At 48.5% G+C, this 19,303-nt stretch overlaps 1 protein-coding gene across 5 annotated transcripts in view; it reads left to right on the forward strand.

Annotated features, from left to right (window-relative positions):
• The window catches only part of CTIF (cap binding complex dependent translation initiation factor), a 135,519-nt gene that overhangs the window by 93,797 nt on the left and 22,419 nt on the right, over nt 1-19,303 (forward strand). For 4 of the 5 annotated variants that reach the window (XM_050986718.1, XM_050986722.1, XM_050986720.1 and 1 more), the window contains one exon: nt 17-346. In XM_050986718.1, the coding sequence (XP_050842675.1) occupies nt 17-346 (330 nt within the window). The remainder of the gene's footprint in view (nt 1-16; nt 347-19,303) is intronic. The other variant, XM_050986719.1, reaches the window with a different exon arrangement.

Raw genomic sequence — 19,303 nt, forward strand, 5'->3', positions numbered from 1 at the left:
TTTCCTTGTGTAACAGACGCCTTGTCTTTCCCTTTTCACGGACCAGGACGAAGTCACGGTGGAAAACACCGACCCTGAAAAGAATAAAATGGACAAATTAATTGAAATTCTCAACAGCATGAGGAACAACAGCAGTGATGTTGACTCCAAGCTCACCACCTTCATGGAGGAGGCCCAGAACTCCACCAACTCTGAGGAGATGCTGGGGGAGATAGTCAAGACCATCTACCAGAAAGCGGTGACAGACCGCAGCTTTGCTTCCACAGCAGCCAAGCTCTGTGACAAAATGGCCCTTTTCATGGTGGAAGGAACCAAATTCCGGAGTCTGCTCCTCAACATGTTGCAGGTAACAAGATAAAATTAGTTGCTCAGATGCCTGTAGCATCATCTCAATTGGTTTTACCATTTATTTGGAGCTGAGCTGTTACCAAATTCTTTTTGAACCCAGTTGATGAGTTCAAATTGTGCCTGTTGTTTTGTCTGTGCACATCTTCAATGGTTACCATAGATAATGTGACCCTGAGGGCATTATCAAGGTGCTCTTCATTCTCATTTCTTGAACTCTACATGGAACTATGGCATCTCACACCAGAGCCTGTCTGAGAAATGAGTCAGCTGCTTGAGGCAGCATCGCCATGCCATGAAAAGAAATTAACTGGGAGGGTCTCTCAGTGTAGGCTGCAATCTCTGATGGTCTTAGACACCAGGCTGGTACCTGAGCAGGCTTTAGGCTGCACTACCTGGTTTGATTCTGGTTTCTAACTACAAAAAAAACTGAAATAATTGTGTATTTTGTCATTATTCTTAATGACTTGTTTATTGATATGTGGAGAACTGGTTGGTTGTTCTGCTCCAAAACCATCAGTGACAGCAAAGTTTCAGAGGGGAGGAAGAAGCAGCGGCTCTGATCACTGGTCCAGGAAGTTAATGGTTGGACTTGGTGGTCTTGGAGATCTTTTCCAGTGTGGATGATTCTATAATAAGGTTGGGTGATAGAAAAAAGGGCTATCCTCAACTGCCCATGGCCTGCTGGGAGGAGTGTGTTTTACTGCAGTGCCACCATCAGAGAGGGAAGTTGTTCTCTGGGAGGGTGTCACATGCACCTCCAATTTTCTGCCTCTGAAGACAGAGTTGAAACCATGAATTTCCTTCCTTAATTTAAGGTGCATTTCCGTGTGGCTATTCCCTCACACACCATGTGTGGGACATGCAGAGCTCACTTTTCATTTCTCTGCTCTCCATACAAGTCTGTTGCTCAGCACCACTCCAGTTTTTGACTCATATTCTCGTTCTTCTTGCTGCTCTTGTTGGAAATGCTCTCTTGGATGCTGTGGCAGGTTGCCTCTACCTTGAGTTGGCATTGGGCCAATACAGCAAGCAGAGAAATAAGGAGTAAAATAAAACAGTGAAAATCAATATCAGATAATACTGCACAGTGACCAGTCCAACTTTGCTTCTGTCATTGCTCTGCATGCACATGAGACACAACTCTCCCCATGTCCACTCCCCCCTTGCAAAGCCCTTGGCCAGAATACACATCTGCCCATTTCCTGTATCAGGTGGTGATTTTTTCCAGATTTGTATTTCCAAAGGGAATATCAATCAGAATAAGGGAAATTGCAGACAGAATCAGTCCCAGAATAAGCAGCAAGGGGCTGGAGGGAGCTCTAAACCTGCTGTGCATCCCTTTCTTCCCATACCAGGTCACTCTTGCATCTTCCCTTTTAGGCTGAGCAATCTAAGAAATCCAGAATAAAGCCCAGGAATGATGGCCTGAGAGCAGCAGGGTGTTAGCCCACAATTGATGCTGATGGCAGTCCTGTGTTAGGGAGGACTCTTCCAGCTTGCTTTATTCCCTTGCCCCAGCAATTCCACCCATGCAAACAGACCTAGTAAACTGATTTATGCTTCAGTATCTTGTGCAAGACTGAGTGGCTTCCCATTCAGCTCTTCACAGCATGAATGTAGGATAAATAATATATCTCCTATCTCCAGAGAGACTCAAAGTGCTTCTCAGGAACGTGTTGCCAGTCACAGTGTGATGGGAGCATTGTGGAGAGCTGAAGTGCAAAGAGGGAGCAGGGTGTGCGGGTGACCGAGTTCATGTGCTGAGGCACAGAGAAATATGCAAAAGGGATTTGTTCAGCCCCAAACTGCACATCTTTTATAAATGTCTTGATGGACAAAGGATGACAGATCACTACAGGTCAAAAGCAAAGTGCTGTGTGAAATTGAATAATTTAACATTTCCTTTCTGATAGTAAAGGATTTTGACTTTCTCCAAGCACTGTTTCATTTTCCAAATGAAACAATCACATGCACTCAAAGTGATTCATAAATACTTGGGTCAAGCCCTAAACCAGGAATATTTTGAGGTGTTCACATTTGGTAGCCCTGGCTGGAGTAATATGGTATGTTGGGACTGATACAATGTATTATCAGCATTAATAAGGCATATTGGATATTATGTCATGTTACAGAGTAAGGTGACTATCCCATTAGTGTATGATATATTAATATACTGATATCAATTATTATATATCCATATATATACACATATATACACACAGAGATATATATATATCCCTATATATCCATATGTTACAATCATATTTTTATATGACTGATGATAGGACGCTACCCAGCTACACTCCTGGCCCTTCCACCATCAGATACTTTCCATCAGCCATTTTTAGATAACTCACCGTTAATTAAAAAAGAAAAATAAACCTTTATTAAAACGCTTGCTGCAGAGCAGGATTTGTGTCTCTCTAGCACCTTTCAGACTAATCTGATCCCCGGGCATAAGGAGCTCGGCTTGCTGGGCACTGGCGAGCTGGGGAATTACTGTGCCGGGGTGTGATAAATCGGGATCAGTGTGATCCCTCCCCGTGCTGCTGGCGCCTGGGGCTGCACCGCTCACCCCCCCATCTGCTCCCAGCAGATGCTCCTGTTTTGTAGGGGCTTGTTTGTCCCTTTCCCTCAGGACTGCGATGGCAACAGCTCACCCCCACCAGAGGACCTCAGGAACTGGTGTATGAACCTGTTGAGGTGCCCTGCCAGCATGGTCGTACCTATAGACAGCATCCCTACAGGACCTGTAGACAGTGTCCCTGTACCTTGCTGGACCTTAAAACAAGGTGGTTTTGTTCCCTGCAAAACAGGCAGTAAACTTTCTTTTTAACTTGGTTCCTCTTCCATTTTCAGGTGTTGACAAGGTGCTCATACTCAAGGGTTGCACATGTTCACAGCTTATCTCAGGGTACTTGTTTTGATCCTAAAAGAGATGCCAGTACTGCAGCATGGGAGTGTTGTGACATCGTCCCCCTCCCTGCCAGCAGCTCCTCTGAAGAGCTTCCCTACAGCCAACATGGTCCAGATCATCCTCTAAGGGGATCCATCAGAAAAACTCTGGTTTGAATTTAAACTTCACTCCATGTTTTGGACTAGAATCTTGGCTAAGTCTTGAGTTTGGGTACTGTCAACCTCTCAGGAAAAGAGATGTGGAAAGAGGAGCCATGGAGTGGACAAGTGGTAGAGCTGCCATGTGGGAGCTTGGCACTGGGGGGATCATTTGGCATCTGAGTTGTCCAGCCATGGCACAGGCTGCCCAGTGGTGGATCACAGTTCCTTCAGGGATTTAAAAGCTCTGAGGGTGTGGCACCTGGGGACATGGGTCAGTGGTGACCTGGGCACTGCTGAGGAGTGGGTGGACTTGATGATCTTTGAAGGCTTTTCCAACTTAAACAAATCTGTGGTTCTGTGATTTGGGTTTGATTTTCCCCTCATTGAGTTTGGTTTAGTCTTTTGGCAGAAGGAGCAATTTTGAGCTATGTGAGCCTTTGGGATGGACCTGGGTGAGCTGGGCCCAGGAAGCTTGGATGTCTGGGGACATGAAAGAACATCTTAGTGGACACATACACAAGTTCTTCATGCCTCTAGAAATACCTTCTCAATTAATACATTGAAAGTATTTCTCCTTTGAGAGGCTTTTGCTTGTCATAGTTTCACTCACTGGCATGCCCAGGCTTTTTTTTTCCTTTCTTTCTTTCTTTCCAGTAGGGGGGTGTTAAGCAATGTGCCACAAACCCTTCACATGTAACATAAGTTGGAGTACTCCTCTGCTGGAACAACCATGCTCTTTATAGCAGAGCTGTGTCTGCATCTGAGCTATGCAGAGCCAAGTGTATTATTAGAGTGAACATCACTGGGCCTGTAATTGTACACTGCTCCCCTTGGCAACCACGGCCAACAGCACATCAAACAGAAGGCTGATACCTTCTTTTAATAATAATTAAAAAAAAATCACAAAATGAACATCCCGATGCAGAGCAGCAGAGCCTGCTGGCCTGCTGCCAGAGGAGTTCCATCCCTGCACATGGAACTGCTTTGGTGCCAGAGGAGAAGGGCTGGTTCTGCTGGATGCCCTGTGGCTTACCCTGCTGCATGCCCTGTTGGATACCCTGTGGCATATCCTAATGTATATCCCATTTCACACCCTAATGCATACCCTAAGGCGCTCTGCATTTGATACGTCATAAGATACTCTGTGGCATACCCTAATGCATCCCAGAATTTGTACCCTAATGCATACTCAGTGGTATACCCTAGTGCATATCCTGTTGGATGCCCTGTGGCATTCCCTGGTGAATATCTTGTGGTACAGCCTAATGCACTTCCCATGGCATATCCTATGGTACTTCCTAAACACACCCTATTACTTACCCTAATGAACTTCCCATGGCATATCCTATGGTACATCCTAATATACACCCTGCTACATACCACAACGCACTTCCCATGGCATATCCTATGGTACATCCTAATATACACCCTGCTACATACCACAACGCACTTCCCATGGCATATCCTATGGTACATCCTAATGCAACCTGCTACATACTCTCCTGCACTTCCCATGGTGTTTCCTATGGTACATCCTAATGCACACCCTATTACATACCATAATGCATTCCCTTTGGCATACCCTGTGGTATACTGTAGTGCATACCCTATAGTATATGCTAAAGCATTCCCTGTGTTATATCCTAATGCATTCCTTTATACACATCCAATTGCACACCCAAATGCCTACCTTATGATTTACCTTACTGGTATATCCTACTGCATTCTCCATGGCATACCCTAATGAATACCCCATTGCCCACCCTATTGCTCCCCTGTTGCACACCCAAATGGGGGTTTTCCCTTATTGCCTACCCTATTGCACACCCCTGTTGCATATCCTGATGCATTCCTAGTGTTGCACACCCACACAGGGTTTCTTCATCATCTTACTGCAACCTCGTGATGCACCAGAAATGGCTCTTCCTTGGTTCAGTGCTGTGCTTGGTCTGGATGTAGAAATTTCATAGAAACACAGAACATTCTGAGCCAGAAGGGACCCACAAGGATTATGGAGTCTAAGCCCTGATCCTGCACAGGCAACTCAATGACCCCTGAGAATGTTGTCCAAACATTCCTGGAGCTCTGGCAGCCTCATGGCCATGCCCATTCCCTTGGGAGCCTGGTCAGTGCCCCACCGCCCTGTGGGGGAAGAACCTTTTCCCAATATCCAACCTAACCCTCCCTGGCACAGCTCCAGCCATTTCCATGGGTCCTGTCCCTGGTCACACAGAGCAAAGATCAGTGCCTGACCCTACTCTGCACATTACAAGGAAGTTGTAACTACAGTGAGTCTCCCCTCAGTCTCTTCTCCAGGCTGAACAAACAAAGTGCCCTCAGCCTCTCCTTGGATGGCTTCCCCTCTAGACCCTTGAGATGAATAGTGGGGGTTTTGGCAGAGGTTTCACTTCAGTCTCAGTGGCCTTGGTTGGGTTTGAGATGATTGGTGTGACCATTTATAGAGAGGCTCAGACAAGAAGGTGGCCAAAAATCCATTTTTGTTGTTCCAGGTGGGGGATGGAAGGGGAGAATTTAGGTTGAAGCATTTATTGGGATGTTGACATTGTGGCATGAGGTACAGGGAATTACTAGATTTACTAGATTTCCTCTAGTAAATGTGGGTGCAGTGTGAAGGGTTTGCCAAGTGGAGCATGAGGATTTGAGAGGAATGAGCTGAAGTTCTTCCTGTCCTAGAACCTTTTTAGTCTGAGCAAACAACCTCCCAGTCATAGCAGCCCTTTCAGCACAGTTGGGCTCTACATTGTAATGATAGACACTGGGTGGATACTGTGGGAACTGGGGCATGGAAGCTGGTGGGATTCAATGATCTTAGAAGTCTTTCCCAACCCTAATGGTTCTATGATGTTTTGTGTTTTTTCTAAGTATTACATTAATGGTGAATGCTGAAAGGCAGATTCTGTTTTTCCCTCTCAACATTATTGGTGAGGAACAGTTTGTGGTTTGGCAGAAGTGGAGGCAGGAAGATCCAAGTGTGGCTGGAGGGTATCTGACCTGTACACCATGTCCAGCAGTGACTGCAAAAACCCATCAGTCCTCTTTCTATGGCTGTTTTTAATAAAATTTAATTACAGATGGTCCAATCTGTCCACATAGAACAGTGTGGTACCACTTATCTCTGAAAGGGCATTGCCCAGCAGACATCAGTGTTGCTTCTCTGGGGGGAAAGTTCCCAGTGGTCCTGGAGCAGATCCTAAAGCCATACAAGTTGTGCTCATGTGCCACAGCAGGGAGCTCAGCCCCACAGAGCAGTACCACATGCATCTCTAAGATCTGTGCATGAGCCAACATTGCAGCCTGTGGTTTCTCCTCCCAGGAGTTTGATGAGCTCTTCCCCCAGTGAAGTGGAGATTCAATGGGGAAAGCCTCCTTGGCTCAAGCTGCTCTCCATGGCTGTCTGTGCAGAACAGGAACATCTTGGTGGTGAACCTCAGAGTGGATGACAGCTCCTCAGGAGCCCAGCACAAGCACAGAAATAGTAAATGATGCTGCCCTTGTGTAGCCACCTTAATTTAGGGGTTTGCAGAAACTTGTAGAGCTTGGAGACCTTTCTTCCCTTACATTTCTGATATTGATAAACATCAAACAGTCCTGCTTTTGTAAATCACTGTGGGACTCCCCCAGCCAAAGCTTTGTGTAGCTTTGAAGAGATTTATTTTCTATGTGCCCAGACAATTCAAAGGCAGTTCTAAATTCGTGCACACTCATATATCTATGCAGTGCTTGAAGGGGCACGGGGAATGCAGCCCCGTGGGTGGCTCCGAGGAGCATCCCCAGCTGCTGCATCCTCCTGCTCTCAAGCACAGAGAAAAATAGTGGAAAGGAGACTCATTCCCTGTTTTTTGCCCATGCATGTATCTCTGGAGACATTCTCCAATATTTTACAGTGTATTTACTATTTTTTTTATTATTTATTATCATACCATTTTATCACTTGATTCTTGTGTTCAATTACTTGTTATTTTGCTCACATATTAAAATATATGCTTATTGCATAAATATTATTTATGCATGTTTCTATCTATATATCTGCTAATGGCATATATTAGCATTATATAACTTGCAATGTTAGTAACTTTTTCTTTTTTTTTTTTTTTAATTCTTTCTATGGTTTGTTTTGGTTTTTTTTTTCCCCCCCTTTTTTTAAGTCATCCGGGGCCAAACAAACCCTGTGCAAGTGTCGGCAGCAGGCAGGAGAGGGAGCCCGGGGAGCGAGCTGGCAGTCAGCCTGTGCCGGCAGGTGAAGGGCAGGGCTGGGCATCAGTTCGGGCTGGCCCTGCCTTTACCCCGAGCCCGTAGTAACAGCGCTGGGCTTGGCCACGGGAGGCTCCGGGAGCCGCTGGCACACGGGTGGGTCCCGTGCGGGGCTGGAGTTACTGGAGAGCCCTGGATTAAATGTCCGGCTGCGTGCTTCGAACTTGCCACTTCTCCCAAGCGGAACGGTGACTGTAGGAAACACCCGGCTCCTCTGCGGCTTTTTCCTGGCAAAGGGAATGTGGTGGGGGCCGAGGAGCGACAGGCAGCACCCCCCTGGAGGGTGGTGTTGAGGTGAGGGAGGGGTTAGTGGAGCCCGAGACGGCAGGTTTTAACGGAGTGCAAAAAAAGGGGCAGTTTTGCGCTGATGGGAAGGAAAGGATGGGGATAGGAGCTCTGCCACACAAGCACTAGGAGCTGGGGATAGCTGAGCCACACCTTAAATTAAACAAGCAGTGGGTTTGCACTGCACATCAGCCCTCAGTCTGAGCCCGGGGGTGGGTTTTGGGGATCGTGTTGAGTTGCAGCTGGAAGTGGTCACAGGCCCACTGACAGCAGTGAGTGTCACAGGGGATGACCCCACTGCTATGCAGGTCTCTGGGGTCTGCAGGCTGCCCAATGCAGCCACGCTCATGGCTCTGCACAGGAAAGGTGTTTGGTTTAGACTAGCAGTGCACCGTGCAGTTGGGAGTTTGGTTGGAAGCAGGACTAATTTTCAAAAAAAAAAAAATCCCTTCCAGTTTAAAGATTGGCATATCTGATTTTAATTCAATGTGCTGGTAAGGTTTTATACCTTATGCTTTGCAATGCTCAGATGTGTTGTGCAAAAATAGCCATCACCTTTAGTCCATAAATTTATGTGTGGCTTCTCCTGGCTTCTTTTCACCTTGAAGGGACCAAGATTTCAAAGCCACCGTGGGGACTAGCCTGTGCTCCAGCACATGATGGGACCCCAGGGATGGTGCTTGGTGTCTCACTGTCTCTCCAAGCACTGGGTGCCCTGGGCATCTCCCAGTGATGGTGGGACCCACAGAGGCTCCATCCTCTTGCTTGTGCATGTTGGTGGTGAAGAGTGTCAGGAGCACCCCTGGCCAAACTGCTGCTGCCTACTAAAAGCACAGCTGAGTTCAGAGCAGGAGTTGGGGTGGTGGGACCTGTGCATACCCTGTGCATGGGCTCAAGTGTGGAGCAGAGGCTGTTCTGGGCTCTAGGTGGAGACTGCAGACTGCTCAGCCTGCCTGCAGCCCTGAGACAGAGCCAGGCAGCAGCCTCCTGCTGGGGTGGGCTCCTGGCTGGCCCCAGCCATTGCTGGTGGGTGAGGATGCTGGGGGGTCCTAGTAGTAAAAGCAGAAATAAAAAAAAAAGAACTCAAAATGCATGTATCCATTGATGAGACGTGAGGAAAGGCAGGGGGACACTTCCGTGTTGAGACCTCTCCAGATCGGGCCCAACTGGCATCAGCTCCTACTCTCTTGTTTACTCCCAAAAGGCTCAAACCCACGGGATGTGGGAGCATGTTCCTGTCAGCCCCGGGGCTCAGCTGGCCCAAGGCACCCTCCTCACAGACCATCTGCTTCTACCTGCTCCAGCCCAAATCCAGCTCAAGCTGCTACAGCCACCCCAAGGTGGGGATTTTGGGATGCTGTGGGGTTGGAGGATCCCTCCTCCCCATACCCACAGACACCCTGCTGTGCTCAGCCCTGCTCTTGACTGATTCCCTTCACCTCAGCTGGGGGCAGGAGTTTTGGAGGTTCTTTGAACCCCTGTGATGAATCACTCTACCTGGGACTCATCCCACAAACCCCACACCCTCCTGTCATTTTGTCAGGGAATGAAGCATCCTGCTTGACACAGGAGCACCGTGGAGATGGAGGTGCCAGGGACATCAGCTCCTGTGCCAAGGCCAGGGCAGGTGGATGTGCCAGCATCAGCCCAAAGATGGGATTTGGTTAGAAGGATGTTGGAGAGGGCAGCACCTCTTTTTCTCCCTGGAGAAGGGGGAACATAAGGTAACGTGCTTTACCCATCCCTGGCTTTACTTGGAAACAGGCCCATAGCATACAGAGGATGCTCTTGTGCTCTCCAGCAGGAAATCTCTTGGTTTTAGGTTTTCTAGCTGAGTCACAAGTTTTTGTACCAGATTCAGTTTCCAGCCAAGTGAGCCTGACTGCTGTGGTGGCACCCAGAGTGATGGTCCCATGGGACCTGCAGCTTGAGCACCCTCAGCATCCTCCAGGCATGCTTAGTCTCAGGTTTTTTTCATTGGTGGGTATTTTGGTGTGTAGTTGTCTGTCAGAGTCTGGATTTGGAGAATGAGTACTTCCAACAAACTCCACATCCCCTTTGCCTTCCCTGTGTGCATCTTGCACAGCCTCATCTTTTCCTGCTGCTCACATTTAAACAAGAAAGTGCAAAATGATGGTGAGAGGTGGCTTTGGCAGTTCCTGGGAGCAGAGGAGCTACAGGACACTTGAGGAGTGAGGAATGAGGTTTGAGAATTATTTCAGGTCCCTCTCCTACAACTTGCCAAGCCTGATACTGATGCAAAACACAGCATCCAGGTCTTGGGGACAGCAATGAACAATGCTTGGCTGGAGGACCTTGCCCTGGCTTAACACATCCTCTGGTTTCATCAGCAGTGCAGGCAACCATGGGTGTCCCCCCATGCTCCTTCCCTCACTGAGCATCCCAAAACAGTGCTTCCTTTTCCCCTCCCAGTGATAAATTCCTCTGCTTTTCTTGCTTCATTTTTTGAAAATTACTGTTGCTCTAAATACTAATTTTTTATTAAACAGAGGATAAAACAAGCATGTCTGGCAGTGCTGGGAATCCAAACTCAAAGATAAAACCAGGCTGGACAGGGTTTGGGGCAACCTGGTGTGGTGAAAGGTGTCCCTGCCCATAGCAGGGAGGTTGGAACAAGATAGTCTTTAAGGCCCCTTCCAAACCAAACCATTTTGTGATAACACTTCCAGTTCGGGAGCAGCAGGAACTGAAAGTGAGGGCAGCAACAGCAAAGTGTCCACCAGCTAAGGAGACAGTTTCAGGTTGTAGAAACAAAACCTTTCCATTTCTGCTTTGTTTTGAGTAAGGTGTTTGTTTGCATCTCTAATATTCCAGCCCATGCCATCCAGTGGTCTTACACAGTGATGCTCAAGTCTGCCAACACGGAGCAAAAAACGTTGTGGTAATCATGAACATCCCTTCAGAGATACAAAGGATGGAGGAATGGAGGGTGTTTGCAGGTTGCTGTTGCTTTCTGCAATCTGTAATCTTTCTGTAATCTTAGCTTTCCCAGCCTGGATAGGCAGCTTCAGAGGCATTGTAGGGTGCTCCATACCTGTATGCTGAAGGGGATGAGAAAAAAATATTAATGTATCTTTCACATCCACTAAAAAAAATAAACCCCAGCCAAATACAACTTTTCTTACAGCAAAAGCTCCCTGGCCACATAGAATTTGTAAATATTAGCCTCTGAGAAAGATTTTCTGAGCTCCTTTGTGTAAATAACATTTTTTTAGCAGACTGGCACTTCACCTCCAGGTCTGGATTTTCAAGTGGTCGCTCGTGCCCCCATCCCAGGGCTGCATTTCCAGCAGGGGGATCCAGCACTGGTACAGGATGTCCATGGGGTGCCTGGTTGTGGGAGAGACGTGGTGAAAAGCAGATGGAGGAGATAAGAAGGGTGACAGCCCCTTTGCTCTCCAGCATGTTTGCTCAGCAATGCTGAGTGCTGGGCCAGAGCCACCACCTCCCTGCAGACTAAACAGTTGCAGTGTTTTCTCTCCCATGACCGAAAGAATTTAGTAAAGGGTCCCGGTATGAAACTTTACACGAACTCTGGGTGCCACGAATATCTCTGGCTGGGAGTCTGTTAACTCCTCCTGTTCCTTGATCATCCGCGCGGTTCAGTCCCAGGGCAGATGAAAGGGACACCCATCCCACCATGGATCTGGCCAGCTGCCTGCAGGACCCCCCATGCTCTCCCACCCACCGAGTTCTTGTGCATCCATCTTTATGGGGATTTCACTGCTTTCTTTTAAAGGACAGAGCCAAGAACTCTGGCCATGATGGAGCTCTGGAGAGCTCTAGAGTCCTTCTGTTCAGGAAAGACATGGATCTGTTAGAGCAGGTCCAGGGGAGGACTCTCCCAGGGCTGGAGCCCCTCTGCTCTGGAGCCAGCCTGGCCCAGCTGGGGCTGTTCCCCTGCACAAGAGAAGGCTCCAGGGACACCTCAGAGCCCCTGCCAGGGCCTCCAGGGGCTCCAGGAGAGCTGCACAGGCACTGGGCACAAGGCATGGAGGGACAGCAGCCAGGGAATGGCTTCCCAGGGCCAGAGGGCAGGCACAGATGGGATCTTGGGAATGAGGAATTGCTGGCTGGGAGGGTGGGCAGGCCCTGGCCCAGGGTGCCCAGAGCAGCTGTGGCTGTCCCTGGATCCCTGGCAGTGCCCAAGGCCAGGCTGGGCAGGGCTTGCAGCACCCTGGGATAGTGAAAGGTGGCAGGTTGTTTGGAGCTAGATAACCTTTAAAAAGTCCTTTTCAGCCCTGATTCTATAATATCTCATGTCCCTTGGACCTGTTGGGAGCCATCTGTGTGCACTGATCTCCATCCAAAGGTTGTCCACTTCCCTCTGCCACCAGCTCAGGGACATCCACTTCAGGGAGAGGTTTTGGGGAGGAGAGAAGTCCCTAAGGCTTCATTCATCCTTTGGTCCTGGCTTTCAGAGAAGCAGAGGCCAAGCCTTAGTGTCTTGCCCAGCTCAGCAGATGGGTGGTCCCAGTCCCACGTCATGGTGAACACCACCAACAGAGCACTTCCTAGCAGGGTCCTAGCATCCCACAGGAGAACATCCTGCTGCCAGCTACCTGGCACCCAAGAGAATCCCTCCGTGGACTGAACTGATGTGAGCCAGGAGTGTCTGTGCAGTAAAGCTCCTGATGTCAAACAGGATTAGCTGCCTGCCTTTCCCTGCTCAGTTTCATTCATTCACAGGCAAGCAAGTTTCATTCATTCACAGGCCTTTCAATGGACACAGCTTAATTTCCAGTGCAAGTGGAATTCCTCCAGCCCTGGTGCCTGGACAAAGGAACACCTTCCTCCACAGTCAGTTTTCCTTGTCTTATATCCCTCTTTCCGAATATAGCCTGTCCTCATAGATCCCTCATCACCTCCACCTTATAAAGAGGACACATTGCATGTGCAGAATTTAAAATAAGAATGTATCCTGCTAGCAAAATCCAGCTGGTCCCTGCTGCATCCTCCTGGGCTGCAAGGCTGGGCATCTCCAGACATGGCATTTGCAAGCTGGACCATCAATCAGAAACAATCAGGGTGACAGTCATCACCTCAGCCTGGTCTTAGGAGTGGGATGAGCATTTTCTCTGGAACAGAGAGCAGATTTGGGGATGGTGCTGGGCCTCAGACCCTGCCATATTGTGGAGAAGGGTTTGCAAAGTGCCCATCAAACAATCCCCACCCGTGTGAAGTAGCCCACTGTGGATGCTGGGACGAGCAGGGATTTGCTGTGCTTGATCCTGTCTCTTCCTACCACCTCCTTGTAGCGAGGAGGGGATTGCTGACCTAGGGGTGGGATGCTTTAAGAGGACATGGATTTTTTGTCTCCTTTTCAGTGGGAGGACTCTCAGTGTCTCCAAAACTCCCAAGGTAGCCCAAGGTTTCCTGCGCACACTCATAAAGACAAAGGGCACATTGCTGGCTCAAGATTCCCACAGTACTGGGACATGCAGGAATAAAATGAATGTAACAAGGAACTCCTGCACTGCTGCAGAAGAGCAAGGCTGCCCAGAGAGAGCTGCACAGGGTGTCTGCAGGGCTGGGTCAAACAGGCAGCCCAGCAAGGGAATTAATTTGTTTCTTTGTGGTCCCTTGTGTCCCTTCTAGTGCCTCTCTGTGGGACTGAGATAGGTTTGTGATTCTCAGACAGGTGATTAATTCCCCTTGTCTGTGTGTCCTGCAGATGGCAGGTCTGTCCCTTGCTTGCTTCGTGGTCTGTCTGAGGATGATAATGATGTTTTGCTGTGTCTGGGTTCATGGGATGACAGGTCTTTAAGGTGATGATAAACTGCTGTTACCCAGCTGAGCTGACACCCTGACATGTGTTTGGGAACCCAGAAAGGTGTGAGATAGGAAGGACGGCAATAAAAATTAATTGTTGAGGAAGACAACTCTTGTCACCTTGGTAGTGCTGGCAAACATCCAGGACAAAATGGTGATTGTGGTTGGTTGTGTACAGGCCAGGCTACTGAATTCACCCTCCTGGTCCTCTCAGAGCTTCCACCCAGACAGTGCTCCAAGATCTCTAGCAACTGCAAGGTTAACAGCTAAACTTCTGCTTGCACATCCATCATTATGCTCCCACCAGGGTAATTTCAACCTCAGCTAAATCAATAATTAACTGCTTGTACCTCTACATCCCTCAAGGACCTCACTGGCTGAAGTTGTGAGACACCCACATTGGGTTGGTAATTGCTGCTGATCCCAGATTTGGAGCCAGGTGGAGAGGTCAGGGTGAGACCAGGGGCAGGAGGTTCAAGTGACCACTCCTCTGGTCACCTCCAGGTGTTTGTAGGCATGAGAAGTATCCACAGCTACTCTTGGCTCTGGTCATCAGCTGCCTCAGTTACCCACACTGGGGAATGTAATGTTTCTTGTCCTGGGAGTTTGCCTAGTCTCTGCTTTAGAAAAACCAGTTTTCTGACCTTATTTTCCCCTTCATTCCCAAATCCTTCTGAGAGGAATAAGCACTGCCTGATGGCTGCAGAATCTTTGCTGAATTGTTCTTGCCAAACTGCAATAATTCCATATCCCTGGAATTGTTCAAGGCAGATTGGATGGGGCTTGGAACAACCTGGTCTGGTGAAAGGTGTCCCGATCCATGACAAGGGGTTGTAAAGAGATGAGTTTTAGGGCCCCTTCCAAGCCAACATCCCGTGATTCTGTGAATTGGCCAGTGACATCTAATGCAAGCTACAAATCACCCAGTGGTCAGATGATGTGTGGTGGGTGTCTGTGGGCTGGTGGTCACTGTCCTTGTAGCCTGGACCTTCACCGTGTGGTGCATTTCAGAGCCCTCTGTGATTAAAACCATTCACTGAGCTGTGGCCATCATGAAGTCAGGTCCATGCTGAAGGTCACTGGTAGGATTTCCTGCTTTTCCCAAAATGGCCAAAACATCCTGAGAAGATGTTCTCAGATATCTGCATGTTCAAATGGTTCAGATCCAGCCTGGAGGAAGCAACGTGATGAAAGCCTGTGGGACTGAAATGCCTCATGGCTGGGTGAAGCCAGGACCTCTCCAAGGCTGGGCATCTGTAATTTAGAAGCTTTATCTGCTTTAAATGTCAATAGCTCCTTTGTTGGAGTCATGATAATTGCCATGATTCGCGTGTCTCAGTCACACACCCCAGAGCACTTCTCAGAGGAAGATGTGCAAATCATTCCCATTTGTTGCCAGATGGGAAATCGGGGTACAGAGGTGATTGGAGCCCACACAGGGCTGGAAATAAACCTCAGTCTCCTGTGCTGCTGTTCTCCAGCTGCATGGAAGCTGTAGGCTCAAAGAAGCTTGTCTGTCATCACCTGACTCTGCTCTGTCTTGTGTCCATGCTGGCAGTAGCGTGGGCAGGGATGGTGTGAGGGGATCTCAGTGAGGTTCTGTCCTTGGGTGCAGGCAGAGAGGCCAAGAGTGGGTGGATGGAGGAAGAACAGAGCCCATGGAAGAGCTAATTGTCCCATTTCATGTCCCACCACCTCCAGCAGAAGAGTTTCTGTAGCGGTGTCCATGAAGTGAGACTTTCCCAGTGAAGCTGTGGGTGGTACAGAGGAGCTCAGTGAAACCAAATAAATCCATGGGCAGGGGTTTGATCGCTCCCTGGTGCTGTCATAGGGTTCTCCAGCACCTCCTAGCTCCTTCCAAATACCAGTGCTCCAAACTACTCATCTCACTGGTTTATACTCCTCAGGAAGCAAAGCTGCACACCAGAACCTCCTCCAAACCAGGACCTAAATTCACCTAGTATTTAAATTCTAAGCAGTGAATAATGCAGTTGATGTTAATTGTACAAAATGTGATTTGTGGAGCCCTTTCTAGGAAGGTCTGGGAAGGGAGCAGGCAAAGGCTGTGCTTCTCCAGGAAAGCAATAAGGGACAGAGGCTGCCCAACCTCTATCTATCAGTGCCCTCCTCCAACTTATTGGATTTGTCTTAGCCCTTTACAAAGAGCCATTTAGGGCTCCAGCGTTTCACAGAACATTGCCAGTAAGATCAACTATTTAGCACAGCCTTTCTCAGCTTTTTATATAGCTCTTAGCATGGATATCTAAGCATCATATATTTCTTTTTGTGCAGTATTTCTGACTCAGTATTTCCTGCCTCCTTGACAATGACTGAGTAAACAGCAGAGCTGCCAGAGGAAGAGCCCTGTGTTTACAGAGCAACAAGCCCAAATGTGCCTTTATTTTTTAGCCCATCAGAAGGTGACGATGCTTAAATTAACCCTCATTTTTATCCCTCACTAAACTTTTGCCCTCAAACTTGCTGCTACCAGAATCAGCCATGGGTTGGTGGGCCCAGATCTGGGGAAGAGTTATTTGGAACGTGTCTTAAAAAAAGTGCAGCAAACTCCCAAGGGAAGAATTTTCAGCTGCAGCTGTCTGAGCTGGGGTGAGGGCTTAGATCCAATGGCAAAATGCTGCTTCTCATCCCACCTGACTCTGCTGCCCACCAAAAATGTTAGAGGATGGATTTGCCTCCTCTCCCAAGAGTGGCCATTCCTCTTGGCTCTTCTGGCTTGGTCCTAGTTTTGGAAAGGTCTCATGTCCACTGTCATAGCCCAGTGCTGCATGAACGGCATCTACACTGGGATGAGGAGTGGGCTTTCTCTCGGCTGCAAGAGTGAACACCCCCAGGAAAAAGGCATTTTGAATTTCCACTGCTGGCAGGAGCCTCAACCAGGCTTACAAAGGATCCAGCAGGAGATGTCAGAGGTTTTGCTGAGCTCTGGGCCATCTCTCTGATGTGTGTGATCACCCTGACCTACCCATGCTGAGGCCCAGCATGATGAACACGCTCAGCCTTCAGATTTATGCCCCAAACATTTATGAGAGCTCTTTAGAGGTCCCCTTGGCATCCCCTCACTTCCCACATGGTTTCTCAATGAATTCTTCTCCCAAACCAGGCAGAGAAGAAAGGCCAACCCTACCTGGTATAAATACATTTTATTTTAAACTGTAGGCACTGAAGGAAGGTCATCCAGTAGACACACCCAGATTATCTACAGGCCAGAGCACCCCCAAATTAGTAATACAATTCATGTTTAAAAATACAGCCAAACTGATGAAAGATAATTTGCTTACTGCCCTGACATCACCACCTAAGCATGGGGCAAGCCAATCCACAGGTTATTTTTATATAACTCTGTGAGGCATTTCCAGAGCAAATAAAGTTCAGTGGGCAGGGCAGTGACCCGGCTGTCTGGTTCCAGAGCTTTTCAGCCCCCTCAAGGCTTGTCATCAGTGTGTGGAGGTCTGTGGGTCAGGGCATGGCTCCATAGGATGTGCCCCAGGCACACAGGACGTGGGGTTTGTTTCTGACGGCCAGTTCCTCACCTCTCCCACGTGCTGGCTCTGGCTCATCCGTTCGGGTTGCACAGCCTTTGGGGCTGCTCTCAGTGTTCTCAAAGGGTCACTGGGCCTGCTGTGGGCATTCCTGACCTGCAGCAGGTGAGTCACACCTGTAGCTCCATTAATTGAACAGCCCAGCTGAGCCTTGGTGGCAGCAGTGGTCTCTTCAAACTCCCCAAGGCAGATGGGACCCCCTCTGCAAGGGTGGCACTCAGTGCACACCCTGGTACAGGTCAAACCTGTAGTCTGAAGGCCAAATTTAAGGACAGAGCTTCCTGGACCACCTTTCTGGTGCATGCTGGGACACTGGAGTAGCACCACCCTGAGGCATGTGGATTTCTCAGGATGCTTCAGGACACCCCTGGCACTGCAAGTCCAGGTGCTGTGGAGGCTCCTGCCAGGCCCTACTCTGGCCTGTAGGCTAGTGTGGTCCAGAAAAATTCCTCCCACTGGCAACATGTTCTCCCTGCTTTGTCAGAGGAATCAATGTCACTGCCTTCCTTTTGCAGAATATGCAAATCACCTCCTTTTGCAAAGTTTGGCCCAATCTGAGTCCGAAAATTGAGCAAAATTATTCCCACTGCAGCATCACATTCTGTGTGGAAATGTCTGCAGTGCCTTCTGCATCCATCCCACATTCCCGTCCTTCATGGAGGTCCCTCTAAGTCTGCACAGGCTTTTCTGTGACTGGAGGAGGGGGGACCACAGACCTCTTTCTTTTACAATGATCTGTTCATCTGCAAAGGTGGGGCAGTGTTCATAGATGTCTCTGCATCTGTGGGTGCCACAGGATGAAAAAAGGAGGGTGATGTGTGGTGGAATCCTTTCCTGCCTAGCTCCCATCCCAGGCCTGAGTTTGGTTTGGTTTGCTAGTTGGTTTACAGAATTTCCAGGTGGTTGGTGGGTTTGATGGTTTGAGGTTTTTTACAGAAAATACCTTTTTTTAAAAGACAGTGTTGCAGAGTCATTTTTCTTTCCTGCAGGGACACAGAGCAGGGCATGTTTGAAGCAGGAGCGGGAAGAAGAAGAGTTTCCTGCAGTGTTTTTTATTCTTCCCCAGTAATCTGGGACTGCAGAGCCCGTGCAGTTATCCCAAGCTGCTAGGAATTTCACAGCATGCCCCAGGGATCCCAAAATACAGCACAGCTCCCCAGGTACATGAGTGTGGAGCTTCCAGGCCCAGGCAGGACAGGAGGTGCTGGAGGGCATCCAGGCTGGGAGAGGGAGGATGGGTTGGGGGCTGGAGCTGGCTGGGATGCTGCATGAGATGCTGGAGACGGTGCCAGGAGAGTGAGAGCCATCCAGGAAAAGCTCCAGGGTTCAAAGGAAACTTTCTGTGTGCTATATGGGTGGATGGGGCAGATGAGAGGCATGGGATACTCTTGCCTGTGTTTTTAATTTATCATTAATCAGGATATCATGTCTCTTTGATTTTTTTTTTCTTTTTGCCATAAATTTCAATTGAAAACTCCAGAACAAGTAATTGGGTAACCTTGGGGTGATAACCTGAGCTGGCAAATAACTCCTCTGTCACTGCCCAGGGACGGGCTGGTTAATGAAAGGATGAACTCTGCAAACTCCCCCGGAGAGTCTGGGGAGACCCAACAGGATTTGGCTGGAGGTTGACTCCCAAGTCGCAGACACAGTTGGGCAACTGACTTATGGAAATGGGTGTAGAGAGGAATTAGTCATCGCTGTTTGGTTAATAAGTGCCTTGGCTATTTTACAAGTCTTTTTTCCTGCATATGCAAATACACATTTTATTTTTCCTTTTGTAATGAAACATATAAATAGCTCCTGCCTTGGATCTTCTGTGCATACAGTTGTGTCATGAAAATGATCGTCGTGCTTTTGCCTGGCTTTCTTTAGCAGCTGCTTCACTTAGCTTTGTTCTAAAAGGAAGATCTCCTGTGTGTTGTCCAGGACAAGAGAGCAAACTTTGGTGTGGTGGCTTTTATATCTCCTCAGCTTTGCAGAGAGCA

The sequence above is a fragment of the Serinus canaria genome, chromosome Z (assembly GCF_022539315.1).
Source record: "Serinus canaria isolate serCan28SL12 chromosome Z, serCan2020, whole genome shotgun sequence".
Lineage (NCBI taxonomy): Eukaryota > Metazoa > Chordata > Aves > Passeriformes > Fringillidae > Serinus > Serinus canaria.